This window comes from Gobio gobio (genome assembly GCF_949357685.1).
Source record: "Gobio gobio genome assembly, chromosome: 16".
Taxonomy (NCBI): Eukaryota; Metazoa; Chordata; class Actinopteri; order Cypriniformes; family Gobionidae; genus Gobio; species Gobio gobio.
In genome coordinates, this window is record NC_137109.1 from 19149878 (window position 1) to 19165099 (window position 15222).

Below are 15222 nucleotides of genomic sequence, written 5' to 3' on the forward strand. Positions count from 1 at the left end.
ATAATTATTTAATCAATCACATCAGCCTCAATAAACCCGTCTCCGGAGTGTTGCCTCCGATCCTTCGAATATTCCGATCTATTATGACCTCTGACCTGTAAAGTTTCAGAACTTTACAGGTTATATAAATGATTATTTCCAGAATAATAATCATACACTGCTTGTTAATTGGCCAGAGGAGAACTGGCACCCCGACTGAGCCTGGTTTCTCCCAAGGTTTATTTTTCTCCTTTAGGTCACCTGATGAGGTTTTGGTTTCCTTGCCACTGTTGCCTCTGGCTTGGCGTGCTAAGTTGGGGACACTGAATTTTTCAAAATTGTTCAACTAAATATCCAAAGAAATCTAATTATTAAACTAAATTAACCATATAAACTAAATTATTGATCTAATTACTGATCTAAAGCCCACACTGTCACTGTACTGTATGATAATTGAAATGAACTGATGACATAACCGTTTTCTCCAGAACGGCTTAACGGCTGAATAAAATTATGCTGCATTATTTTCCTGTTTAACACTGTAAAGCTGCTTTGAAACAATCTGCATTGTTAAAAGCGCTATATAAATAAAGTTGACTTGACTTGACTATATGTTCAGCTAATTGTCAGCCTCTTACATGTTTTCATCTCGAGAGATTGTAGAATTCAAGTGACAAATTATGTTTTATAAATAAAGTTCGGGAGGAGCACTATCCAATCAGCTCGAGTATACACAGCCGACTCACCTTACCTTGACAGCTTTCTGCATTGTCACTATTAAAATATAAACAATAACTGAACATATTTTCTCTGCGCTTTCTTTGTTGTAACAAATGGGTTTTATAAACACAGTTAAAGCTGTCATAGAAAAAATAATAACAGTATAAACTAAGAGCCCAACTAAAGCAAACACTGATCATCCTAATAGTGACATACAAATGGTGAATCTGCCTGCATCTCAATGTGCATACTATCCAACCTAAATAGTATGTGACATTGTTAATATGCAAGACTATTAGGGCGGATAAGGTGGGTATGCACAGGGGCGTCGGACTGGGGGTAAAACCAGTACTGATTACCAGGGCCCCAAGGGGAGAGAGGGCCCTTGAAAATTCTGGAATATATTTTAACAATGAACATGGGGGCCCATCAGGACTGCCTATGCATAGGGCATTGGATCTTGTTCTACACCCCTGAGTATGCACATTGGGATGCAGGGTCTTTCCTTCATAGATTTTGCTTGTTATCATCAGGTGTCTTCGCTTATGGTCAATCATCATTCAATTAATTGCTTAATTACCTCATTATCTCAGTAACAAACATTGCTTCAGAGTTTGAACTCGAATAAACTCTGAGGAGATTTAACTTAACACTGGGGTTTTTCTTTGCAGAATGTCCAAATAATGTGTAATAAATAAAATGCCAGTATTTCAGTATTGTCCTGGAAGATGTCTGTAATGCAAGAAGTATTAAATATATATTAATATGCTTTTAGATTCTGGTTCTTAACTTTTCTTATGATAATGAGCAGATCTTAATTTTTAAGTTGATTCATTTCCAGAGATATGGGAATCTCACATGGGTAAATTAAACACATTTGCAGGGGTTAAAAAACAAATGTGGGTCACTATCAACTTTATTTATATAGCGCTTTTAACAATACAGATTGTTTCAAAGCAGCTTTACAGTGTTAAACAGGAAAATAATACAGCATAATTTTATTAAGCCGTCTTGCCATTCTGGAGAAAAAATGTCATCAGTTCATTTCAATTATCATACAGTGACAGTATGGGCTTTAGATTTGTAATTAGAGCAGTAATTTAGTTTATATGGTTAATTTAGTTTAATAATTAGATTTTTTTGGATATTTAGTTGAAGATTTTTTGAAAAACTATGCACACAGCAGGGGCCCATTTCAGAAAGGAGGTTAAGTGAAAACTCTGAGTATGTTAACCCTGAAATGAGGGGAACTCTCGTTTTTCTGTTTCAGAATGGGAGGAATCTTAAACCCAAGAAAGTGGGGTAAGTTAAGCCTGTTTCTGAAAGAGAGGTAACTTCTACTCAGAGTCAGTTACCACAGTAACTTACTCTGTGAACCTAACCTGGTCTGGAGCAGGTTTTCTTTGGTAAATCCAGAGTTTCTTTCAGTCTCCTCCCCATTTTTAAAGTGCCAGCTGGGTTTAAATACTTAATTAATTCATTCGTGCTACACAAATGCTTTTCATACTGAGTATTTTTTTACTTACGCTATTGGCTGATAATTGGCAAAATAAGAAAAATGCACTTACAATATTTATATTTTTATTTATATTTTTTCTGGAAACAAGACTAAATACTTATGTAATTTTTCTTATGTAGAAAGTGCACATTGATTTAAGAATCTTTATATATTTTGACTGGGAATTACAAGACAAAAAGCATTTTTTGCATTGCAGGTACATTCATTAACTGCAAATATTTTCATCAGGAGGACACTGTCAAAGTGACAAAAATAGACAAAAATCCTGTGGATGAGGAGGCTGCAATAATTTGTAGGGAGTTACAGTGGGGGGAAAAAGTATTTAGTCAGCCACCAATTGTGCAAGTTCTCCCACTTAAAAAGATGAGAGAGGCCTGTAATTTTCATCATAGGTACACTGAGAGACAGAATGAGGGAAAAAAATCCAGAAAATTACATTTTCTGATTTTTAAAGAATTTATTTGCAAATGATGGTGGAAAATAAGTATTTGGTTGTTACGATCCAAGCTCAACTATTAACAATATTATTATCTTGATTATTGATTATTATTGGGATTATTAATAGTCTTATGAGTAGTTTGCTTGGGTTCTGTTGTGTTATTTTTTGGTATTCATTTTGGTTTTCTTTTCTTCCGAGGGTAAGCTCCGCCCTTGAACACCTGCTGCCGATTTGGTAATGACGCTGAGAATTGAATATAGGACGGAGGGAGAGTAACCGTGTGGCTGGCTGATCGTGCTACTTCCATCTTATTCCAGTCGCCCGACCACTTTAGTCACTGAGTTTGTGATGTGCTGAGTACCCTTGCGAAGTTATGATGTTTACCTAGCTCCATGCTGATGACGAGTTGCAACTGGAAGACCTTGATGTGCGACCACCTGGCTGGTAGCTGAAGCTGTGTGTTTGAGTTGTGTTTGTGTATCTTTTTTCTGTGTGTCTTTTGTTGTTCGTTTTGTGTTTGTTAATTAGTTTGTTTATTTTGTTGGGGCTGGAAATCGTCCTCCCTGTTGCCTGATGCGACACCTGTGAGACGTAATAAATTATAAAAATGCTTTCTTTGGTCTTGCGTGTCCTTTTATGTTGCGTTCCCCTTTTCTAATGAGCACATTTAATGCGGGGTTCGTAACATGGTCAATAACAAAAGTTAATCTCAATACTTTGTTATATACCCTTTGTTGGCAATGACAGAGGTCAAACATTTTCTGTAAGTCTCCACAAGGTTTTTACACACTGTTGCTGGTAGTTTGGCCCATTCCTCCATGCAGATCTCCTCTAGAGCAGTGATATGTTGGGGCTGTCGCTGGGCAACACAGATTTTTAACTCCCTCCAAAGATTTTCTTAGGGGTTGAGATCTGTAGACTGGCTAGGCCACTCCAGGACCTTGAAATGTTTCTTACGAAGCCACTCCTTCGTTACCCAGGCGGTGTGTTTGGGATCATTGTCATGCTGAAAGACCCAGCCATGTTTCATCTTCAATGCCCTTACTGATGGATGGAGGTTTTTACTCAAAATCTCACAATACATGGCCCCATTCATTATTTCCTTTACACGGATCAGTCGTTCTGGTCCCTTTGCAGAAACGCATGATGTTTCCACTCACATGCTTCACAATAGGTATGGTGTTCTTTGGATGCAACTCCGCATTCTTTCTCCTCCAAACACAACAAGTTGAGTTTTACCAAAAAGTTATATTTTGGTTTCATCTGACCATATGACATTCTCTCAATCCTCTTCTGGATCATCCAAATGCTCTCTAGCAAACTTCAGACGGGTCGGACATGTACTGGCTTAAGCAGGGGGCATATCTGGCACTGCAGGATTTGAGTCCCTGGCAGCGTAGTGTGTTACTGATGGTAGCCTTTGTTACTTTGGTCCCGGCTCTCTGCAGGTCATTCACTAGGTCCCCCCGTGTGGTTCTGGGATTTTTGCTCACCGTTCTTTAACACCGTTCATGATCATTTTGACCCCACGGGTGAGATCTTGCAAGGAGCCCCAGATCGAGGGAGATTATCAGTGGTCTTGTATGTCTTCCATTTTCTAATAATTGCTCCCACAGTTGATTTCTTCACACCAAGCTGCTTACCTATTACAGATTCAGTCTTCCCAGCTTGGTGCAGGTCAACAATTTTGTTTCTGGTGTCCTTTGACAGCTCTTTGGTCTTGGCCATAGTGGAGTTTGGAGTCTGACGTTTTGAGGTTGTGGACAGGTGTCTTTTATACTGATAACGAGCTCAAACAGGTGCCATTAATACAGGTAACGAGTGGAGGACAGAGGAGCCTCTTAAAGAAGAAGTTACAGGTCTGTGAGAGCCAGAAATCATGCTTTTTTTAGGTGACCAAATACTTATTTTCCACCATAATTTGCAAATAAATTCTTTAAAAATCAGACAATGTGATTTTCTGGATTTTTTTTCTGCTTCTGTCTCTCATAGTTGAAGTGTACCTAAGATGAAAATGACAGGCCTCTTTCATCTTTTTAAGTGGGAGAACTTGCTGATTTGGTGGCTGACTAAATACTTTTTTGCCCCACTGTATATTCTGATTTTTTTTGCTTGCTTGAGCAGTACCATGTTTAAATGATAGTTTTCTATATAATATCAGGGATGCAGAGCATATTAGTAAGGGCGCTGTATGCAGAGAGGTAGAAAGTTTGCCGTGAGCTCTTTCTGAATATGTTTGTGTTGGTTCCTGGGCACAAACCCATGAGAGCGTCAAAGAGGAGTTTCATAGCATTGCAGGTCAGTGGTGTAGAAATCAGGTTAAATGATGTTCACTTGATATCTCGCTGCAACCTCTGGAAGTAACCTAATAATTACAATTTCCTTTAGGATTTCCACTGTGGTTGGATGCATTGATACACATATTCCCATCATCGCACCTTCAGAAATTGAAACCGATTAGGGGATGGAAGAATACCAGATGGAAGGGTAGTCTGAAATATATGCCATACACCAAAGGTGTTAAATAAACACAAATTATTCACAATTTATTTGGTCATCTTTATTTGCTAAACACAAAAGCAACAGTTATTTTTTTCTTGTTGGAGTTTCAAATGCTTCCTCCATCTCCTCTTCTTCTGTCAGTGGTGGTGGTGGTGGTGTTTTGTGAGCCTTCTGCCTTCTTGCTGTTGGCTGAGTAGAAGTTAAATGTTAATTTAATTAACCTAATTAGGAAATATAACAGGTTGGATTAGAGAACATGATTGAATTAGGTTTTTATACTTCCTTTTTAGCTGCTACCACATTCTTTTTTCTTTTCTTTTTTTGCCAGTGGGATACCATGAAAATGAATTTAGTTCAATAACTTGCCGTCCTCCATCTCCTCTTCTTCTGTCAGTGGTGGTGGTGGTGTTTTGTGAGCCTTCTGCCTTCTTGCTGTTGGCTGAGTAGAAGTTAAATGTTAATTTAATTAACCTAATTAGGAACGTGCCCTTGATACCTTTTTCTTTTAAATAGAAATGTTTTTTTTTGTTCTTCAGATATTTCTATCAACACAGTTGCATATAACATGCCTGTCTGTGTGCCAAAAATATTGTTTTACCAAAGTTTGCGAGCCTGAAACTCTAAAGGTATTAAAGTGAATCAATTAAATACAGATTTTCAATCCAGAATATATTAGGATGTCAATGCGGTAACATCTTGGTATACGATACTGCGTATTTGAACCCTTGGTAGCTTCAGAAGCTGTTCAAATGAACAAAATCCCTGCTTCCAAATATCCCTGAAACTGAATCATATATAAATTCTTATAAATAAAGAGTTGAGTTAATGTGCAAAGGTGTAAAGGGTTACATTTTATGCAAAACATCTGATATAAGCAATTAACACAAAGCAATCAGTCTGCAAATCTGATTTAAATAAGTGTCTCCGCCCACAATTTAGGCTAATAAATAGGGCCTTAACCCAATCACCAGTGCTAAGCTACTGTCTGCAGTCTCTGGAAAGAGCTGCTGCTTGAACTTTTAAAATCAAGGGTGAATTCACCAGCAGTCTCTCCTGAAACTGCAAGCAATTGAAGATGTGGTGGATTCTGCTTTTCTTAGAATGGCTTGTGGATTGGGCTCGTGGCACATTCTGGTATCTGTTTGGCAGGAGAAGTGGACTGTGCAAGGGGACCATAAGTCCTCCTGGTTCACTAGTTGTAGACCAGAAGAAAAAGGACAGAGTGCTCCGGAAAGGTACATGCACTTTTGTTGAGGTATTGCATATGACAGGTGTCCATTGTTGACTAATGTTACTACTTTGCCTGCAGAATTTGGTGAATTTGAAGTGCCCAGAAACTTGGACGTCATTGTGATTGGCAGCGGTATTGGTGGTTTGACTGCAGCAGCAACTTTAGCAAAGTTAGGAAAGAAAGTCCTAGTGTTGGAGCAAGACAAGCAGGCAGGAGGCATGTGTAAGGCCTTCATTGAGAAAGGCTTTCAGTTTGACTGTGGTAAGAACCTCAATGATATTCATGGACTTGCATTAAATGCTGAATATCTTGACTTTTATCACTTATGCAATGGACATGATTTGTCAAAGGCTTCCATTATGTTGGACAACTTCATGAGAACGGCTTGCTGAAAATTGCATTGGATCTAATCACTGATGGCCAGGTGCATTTTGCTGAGCAGGGCTCCCATGTGGACACCGTTGTTATTGGTAGAGGAACTCAACATAAAGAATACACCATTTACAGCGGCAAGAAGCAGATGGAGGCTCATCTTAAGAAGCAGTTTCCAAATGATACTAAAGCAGTAGAGGAGCTTTTCAAAATCATGAAGGTATTTAGCTCTGTTTGTTTTATCAGGCTGTGTGGTTTATCAGAGTGTGGTTTTGGTGTCACATTGTCTTTTCCTTTATAGATCTGCTCCAAGAAGATCCATCTGCTGTGTGTGCTGAAGATGGTCCCACTCTGGTTTGCTCGCTTCATATTGTGGAGTGGACTCGCTGACTTGATCTCCCCAATTTTCAGATACTCCCGCACCAGTACAACAGACATGGTCAAGACTTTTACCAGCAACCATGACCTCCTCACAGTGTTTTCTCAAATATTTCATGGTAAAAGAAGCTTCTGTTGTGTTTTCAATATTTAGCCTTTTAAAGCATTTTAATTAATGGTAGTTTTTTTCCTTCTAAGGTGTCCCACCCAAAAACTCCAGCTGCATGATGGATGCCCTTTTCTTGCACCATTCGAAGCGTGGGGTGTATTATCCTAAGGGTGGTGCTAGTGAGATCCCATACCACATCATTCTGCTTTTGGAGAAGCATGGAGGAAGAGTCCTGGTCAATGCTCCCGTGTCCAGCATTCTAGTTGATAGAAAACAAAATGCATATGGTGAGTTCAGAACTAGGGATGTGCCACAATGTGGTGACCTCCTTTACAAATTTGGCTCCAGTAGCTTTCTGACGCATGAAACAAATAAGGGCTCTTTCAGGAGTGGCTGTGAAGACTGGGGGTAAAGATGTTGAAATTCTGGCACCTGTGATCATTTCAAATGCTGGTATGTTCACCACCTTCAAGAAGCTTCTGGCTCCAGAGATCCAGGCAAATCCAAGTATGTGACAATATAAGTAGTATATAAGAAATGTATTACTGGCCAGATTTTTACTTTTTTACTCCCCTGGGTTAATGTGCATCTTGTTCTTCTCCCAGAGATCCAGGATTATCTTCATACTCTAAAGCCAGGCAAAGGCTTTTTCCAGGTGTTTGCAGGATTTAATGCCACTACGGAAGAACTGGGCATCTCCTCAACCAACATGCGACTCTATAAGAGCAACAACATGGATGAAGTGTAGGTGTTCACATCTGATCACTTCATGTTAAAGGGATCCTATGGTGTCAAGACTTGTATGGCTTAATATAACATAAATGTTGTCTCTTACTGAAATATGTAGTAGAAAACCCATGAAAAGATCCACGTTATTTAAAAAATCGACTTTATATTTGGACCATGGGCGGCGCCATTTTGTGTGTTCTAGGTTGATGACGTAGAATGGTTGCACTCTGCAAACCTCTGGCTCTATCCGCAGCTATTTCTACCACAACACCCCTCAAACTGTTTCAGAGTTAAATAAAACCAATTAATTGCTTTGTGATTGCATTTAAAACACACCCAAACATGTGCACACAATCGCTCTGGCTCTGGCTCTCACTCTCTCACCGACAGAACCGCGCTCTCACACCGACAGAACAGATCGGCGCGCTAACACACACACGCACTGTGCGTGCACACGCGCTCAAACAGCTGTAATGTTATACTTGAGGTTGACTTGCCTAGTTTGTCACCTGGTTCCGATTCGGCAGGCCAGCACTCTCCCTGGCCAAATCCGAAATCGCGCTATACCCTCAAATAGGGTGTTATTTGAGGGGACAGCCAGTGGTGTCCGAAAGTGGTTATTGAGTGCACTCATTCAATCTCACTGCATTGCAATAACGAGTGTATCCGCTGTCCGAATTAACTCACTCGTTTTCGTTCCCTCATCAAGTGAACTGTTTTAGTGGACTAGGGAATAGTGAATTAGGGGGCAATTTCAGATTCAGCCCCTGTTGTGGAGACTGGCGAGGGCAGCCCATGACACATCGATTGAGACAGCAGTCTGTCAGATGTGTGTGAGCGTGTACGCACGCCAATCTGTTGGCGTGTATGAGTGTTTGTGCACATGTGTTTTAAATGCAATCACAAAGCAATTCATTGGTTTTATTTAACTCTGAAACAGTTTTTGATTTGTGTTGTGGTAGAAATAGCTGTGGGTAGAGCCAGTGGATTGCAGAGTGCAACCATTCTACGTCATCAACCTAGAACGCAAACAAAATGGCGGCGCCCATTTATATATATATAATTTTTTTTTTTTTTTTTTTTAATAACGCAGATGTTTCATGGGTTTTCTACTACATATTTCAGTAAGATGCATCATTTGTTATATTAAGCCATACAAGTCTTAACACAATGGGATCTCTTTCTACTCTAAAACTCAATTGGCTTTCTTATTTAGCATGGAAGAGTACTTTGATTCAGACAAGGAGGACGCACCCGACAATATCCCCATGATGTACCTTTCCTTCCCCTCTGCTAAGGATCCCACCTCATGCACTAGTTTCCCAGGTTAACTTCCCCTCTGTATTTTATACACCCAGATCCCTCAAAGTAGTAAGTTAACCAACTAAAATGTGTGCATTTGTTTTAGGGCAGTCACGTATGGTTATCCATACTATGGTAAATCCAAAGTGGTTTGGACAGTGGAACAATGTCAATGAGACTGAAAGAGGAGAAGAATATGAAAAATACAAGATGAGATTTGCTAATCATCTTTTTGACTGGGCCTGTGTCCACTTCCCCAAGCTGAAAGAGAAGGTAAACTGTCCTGTGTCATGAGTGCTGCTTGGTTAACTAATAAAGTGATCAAATGTGTAACTTGAGTGACCGGTTTCCTGCCTTCTGTAGGTGGCGCTGTTGCATGCAGTCAGTCCCATTAACATGCATGGGCTGGGGGCCACATATGGGTCCATGCTGTCTGCAGAACACAGTGTAGAGAGATGCCAACCTCTGAACATTGCCAAGATCAGGTGCAACACACCCATCAAGAACCTCTACCTGTCAGGTAATATTCTGTGTAACCGTTTTAGGGGTTACAATTTTGGTTTAACCATTTGAATCACGGTTTTATGTTCACTGTTCCGGTTCGGTATGTGCTATGTCCGGGGGGTGTTAAAAAAGCAACCGCACAAATACTATAGAGCAAAGATTCAAATAAAATCAACCTCTTTTCAGATTTAGATATCTAACAGTACCTTTCATGAACAGAGATTGAATAACCAAATATAAAACAATGCTTATAATCATCACCGTATAAATTAAAGAATCTTTATTAAAGTTACAAAGTCAAGAGCAGTGAGTAATTTCCTTGTCTTTTGTCCGATTAAAATTAATAAAAGGATGGCAGGAATATTAGGCTGTCACATTGAGACTTAAAACTTCTTTCTCTCAGTGGTTCACTTGAGACCTAACCTATGTTTGATAGGATTCTTGCCAAGATGAGTGTGTTTACATAATTTTCTCTGGAAACTTGTCTGTTCAAGCGCAAGACAAGAAAGAACTCCATATTTGTGCGTTAACAACTGCCAGGTGATGTGAATGACTGCTTTTATGTATTAGTGCATACGGAACTCGTATTAAACAAAATTTAAAATGTGATTTTATTTTTTTGGCTGTTATAATCTATTGGGAACCCAGAATACGTATCCATCGACATTAGCCAAGCTCTGTCTGTTATGTGTTTTCAACAGGTGTTGTCAGATTTAAGATTAATTGGAAGTGCATGCTTAACTGTAGATGGACAACGCTACAGTTTCCTGTTGGTCTTGATTATAATTTCCTATATGAAAATCTGTCTCTTGTTTTCACTTCAGGACAAGATGTTTTCTCTGCTGGTTACGCTGGTGCTCTGCATGGTGGTCTTCTCTGTGCTTCAAGTGTTGTGAATCACTGTCTGTATGTTGACCTTCTACTCCAACAAAAGAACCTGAAGAGGAAGGTGGTCAAGAAACTGGAGTGAATGCATTTCCTCTGTCTATATAGAAAGTTATTGTCTAATTACTATCCCTTTCATACCCTACTTGTTCTCTTGCTGCAACTCTGAATAAAGCTGACTACAGCACAATGTGTGTGTGTGTATACTATATTGATGGTTGCATACTAATGACCTCTTGTTAGTCAACTTGAGGCTTATGCTGAGTTCAAACTGCATGATTTTCAAACTTGTCTGATCACTGCTCTTCACACTGCATGACTATCTGGGCAGCATTCAGTTGCTGCTGTTTTCACACTGCACGATGGATTGGCGACAGGGGGTTTCACACTGCATGACTGTACAAGAGGAAGAATCGCCGACAGCAGTCCTGTCCGCAAACTACGTTTCACAACCAAACATGTCAGACTGGAGTTCTTGCGTGAGCCTGGAATTGTTATTAAAAATATAGACTGCAGTGCTGAAACTTGCGATCCAAATTGTGTGCTGATTTGAAGCAAAAAGGAAAAACAAAAGATTATGGCTCAGGAAATGGTTGGAGACACAGTGTTGCTGCTGGTCAAGCAACTGTTTGATATAAATGTAACTATCTATTAAAATACTGATTTTTCTGGTCTAACTCTTCCCCAATCTTCCCGCTGGCCTTTATCTTGCTCTCATTGGAGGTAGGGTTTTTTTTCCTTCCGGTCAGAACACATTTGCACAGAGCAGGAGTTTGAATAGCCAACAGGTCCAGATATTTAGCATGCCAAATATGTCACGAGCGTCTGCGACTTATCGGCAAGTCTTTGATTGCGTCTTTGATCATTCTCACTGCTTGATTGTCACTCACGTGCACGAGCACCGATTTGACCAAATTTAATTAGCTGGTTAGTTACAGGAAAACTGGTGGCATAGTCACGCAGTCTGTGAGGGACTGGTCATGGTGATTACAGTATGTGCAGGAAATCCAAACGGTTGCCTATATCTCTACCTCAAATATGCCTTACCATTTGTAACTTTACAAGGCCGCTAACGTTAAAGGATTAGTTTATATCAGCTAACCCTAACCCACTTTTATATAAACTTTTGCTGATAATTTACTCACCCCCATGTCATCCAAGATGTCCATGTCTTTCTCTCTGCAGTTGAAAAGAAATTAAGGTGTTTGATGAAAACATTCCAGGATTTTCTCCTGAGAAACCAAGTAGTATTTATGCTATTATTTTACCTCTTATCAGACGAACGTGATCATCTCTGAGCTCTGCCATAACTTCCGCTAACTGAGGTCAAAATACGAGCATGGTCATAGATGTAGATGTCACGGTGTGACTTTTCCTGGGGCGGAACCATAGTGGCAGAGATTTGTTCCGCCCGGATCAAACACCACTACTTCCGGGTTCCCGTCCCCGCGCCAAAAATCATAGAGAATCGGCGGCAGGTGTTCCAATAAACAGCGCGATCTCCGGATTGGGTGAAGGGGAGGTAGGAGGAGTACAAAGAGGGCCTCCAGAAGTCAGTCGGGGTCAGTCGGGGTCAGTCGTTGCAGCGGTCACACACAGCCGCAGCTGTTAGTTCCGGGTCGGGCTCAAGCTGAGCGTGGTGGTAGCCGCTTCCAGCCGTTGCGGCGAGAGGATCTGGGCATCTGGGCAAACAAAGGATAACACGAGGTGGATATTGTGGACTGAGCGATCAAAGATCCGGAGAGCTATAAAGAGAAGAAAAGAGATGAGGCTGAGTATAATACAGACTGAGTTTTGCATTGTGATTCAAGTGTCAAGTGTGTGTCCGATTCTGAGAAGTTACATGCAGGACAGTTGCCGGAAGTGCTAATGAGCAAATCCCTTCGGGAGAGAGAACACAGCGGTCAGGACGCGAGCCAGACACTGGAAGAGAGAACAAGACGAGCACACGAGTTGATCAATGTGTGAGTACCCTGAGAAACGTATACAGTAACAACTTCATCGGAAGTTTATCATCTGTGAGCCTTGTGACGTTGAAACTAGGAAAACGAGTGGCCCCACCGTGGAGAGTGAGCGTGGGAGAGCCAGAGACGGCGGACAGTGAAAGCCGCCGGGGTGGTGTAGCAGCAACGTCCTTTTCGTTGGTTCTTCGCTATACCAGCGCTTCAGCGATCTCCCCCCCCCCCCCCCCCCCCCCCGAGATAAACGACGCGGGAAAAGTGGTCTCTGGACCTTAAGTACACCTGGTTAGTGTGTAGAGTGCCGTGGGTGAGTCAGCATCTTGACTTTGAGAGTGTACACTTGGAATCTGCTGTGTTGTGCTGTAAGTGTGCGTGTCGTCCCAGAGACCATTATCCAGGCTGACCCACTCTCTGGGGAAGGTACGATCCCGAAGCTGGCGGAGTAACTAGCCCTAACCATTCACGCTGTGAACCTCACCCTACTCTCTGTCTCTACGGGGGTAGCACGACCGGAGCCAAGTAAGCACTCTCTTGAATAGCCATTGATACGTGCTTGTGTCGGAGGAAATTGTGTGTGCGTGTGCAGGGCCCGAGGAGAGGAGAGGGGAACGCTACTTACTCCCGGAGCAGAGTCATACTTACCTGCACTTACCTATGTGAAACCATCTGGAGAAGCGTCCGATCCAGCACCACCGTCGTGGTCAAGCCCCCTTGAGCCACCGCTATCACGGAGCCTGGAGCAAGGAGAGAGAAACGGATGAATCGTGTCTACGGAGTCTGTGAGTGATATCCATTGAGCAAAGTCATACTTACCTGCACTTACCTGTGTGAAGCCATCTAGAGAAGCGCCCGATCCAGCACCACCGCCGTGGTCAAGCCCCCTGAGCCACCGCTATCACAGAGCCTGGAACAAGGAGAGGGAAACTGATGAACCGTGTCTACAGAGTCTGTGAGTGATATCCTTTGAGCGAAGTTATACTTGCCTGTATGCCCAACAAAAGTCCCAGTATTGACCCAGATCCAGCGGGTGCCCCGGAGGTACCGACTTCTATGACACCGGCCCCATGATCCATTCTGAAAGGAAGCTGTCGGAGCACGCCCGAGAGAGAGAGGTACCCCTGTCGCCCTGTTCCCCTGTACTTACCCGTTCTACCCCTGTGTTCAGGAGAAGGAGCAAGCCGTGGCGTAAATCCCCCGAAAGGTCCGCCCTGGGAAAAAGAAAGAAAGAGACAAGTGAGCACATAGCAGGACATGGAAGCCAAACATTGAGAAAAAGGACGAAACGACTTATCTGAGGTTCTCCTGCGGAGAGAGCCGGCAAGCTCTGAGGCGGTGTCCTCACTCTCCAGCTCTCCTGCTCGGTTTCTCACAGAAACTGATCGTTTCGCTAGATAAGACCCTTATTCTTAGTCTGGTATCGTTGACACAATGACATGACACAATCATAATTACATTTGCCAGTGCGCTGTGGCAAGCTTTATGTGCGCTTGAGCACCGCTTAGGTTGTTATACAGGGAGTGCAGAATTATTAGGCACGTTGATTTTCTGATCATATTTTTTTTCCAGGCACATTTGACCAATTCCAAACCACAGTAATCCTAATAACTACTATTGATTTAGTATTTAATCATGTATAAGTGATATATAATTGTTCATGAAGGCTGGAAATGAAAAACACCTTATATTCAGGTGTGCAGAATTATTAGGCATGTTTTCTTTTACAGATAAATTGAGCCAAAAAAGAGATTTAACTCAGACTGAAAAGTCAAAAAGTATTAAATGCCCATGAGAAGGATGCAATACTAATGCAATACTAGACATTGCAGTTAAGGCATGACCATTGGACAGTGAAATGCTCGTTGGGTCAGCAGGATCTGACAAAAACAGGTGGTGAAGAAAAGACACCTGTTAACTGCAAAAGAATTAAGAATTAAGGTGAAGAATTAAGGGTGAAACCATCAGGAACCCTTTAGTTTCCAGCGCCACCATTTTCCAAAGCTGCAACCTACCTGGAGTCTCCAGAAGTGCAAGGTGTCAGGATCTCAGAGACTTCAGTTAGGTAAAGAATCCTAAAAAATGACCCCCACTAGATAAGAATCACAAGCTGAAGTGTTGTAAAATACATGAAGAAGGTTTTTTTATAGGCTTTATGGACAGATAGGTTGAGAGTGACTCTTGAAGGACCAGCACCACATCCTCTAGTACCACTGTTTGAAGAATTCATCTTCCAGAATCTGGCAGTACGTTTTGGGAGTTCATTTTTAGTCCATCTCTGCAAAACGGACTTCAGGATGGACTAAAATGAACTCCCAAAACGTACTGCCGGATTCTGGAAGATGAATTCTTCAAACAGTGGTACTAGAGGATGTGGGGCTGGTCCTTCAAGAGTCATTCTCAACCTATAAAACCTATAAAGCCTATAAAAAAGCAGGCTTCATGTATTTTACAACACTTCAGCTTATGATTCTTATTTAGTGGGGGTCATTTTTTAGGATTCTTTACCTAACTGAAGTCTCTGAGATCCTGACACCTTGCACTTCTGGAGACTCCAGGTAGGTTGCAGCTTTAGAAAATGGTGGCGCTGGAGACTAA

At 41.5% G+C, this 15222-nt stretch overlaps 1 protein-coding gene across 1 annotated transcript; it reads left to right on the forward strand.

Moving 5' to 3' along the window:
- Window positions 1-6234: 6234 nt before the first annotated feature.
- On the forward strand, window positions 6235-10754 carry LOC307139667 (inactive all-trans-retinol 13,14-reductase-like; the record flags this gene model as incomplete). Its single annotated transcript, XM_079838718.1, has 11 exons — window positions 6235-6394; window positions 6469-6651; window positions 6741-6982; window positions 7064-7259; window positions 7339-7536; window positions 7637-7756; window positions 7855-7993; window positions 9195-9304; window positions 9387-9553; window positions 9644-9800; window positions 10609-10754. 11 exons carry the CDS (start codon window positions 6235-6237, stop codon window positions 10752-10754), a joined length of 1818 nt encoding a protein of 605 aa, XP_079694844.1.
- Window positions 10755-15222: the final 4468 nt, after the last annotated feature.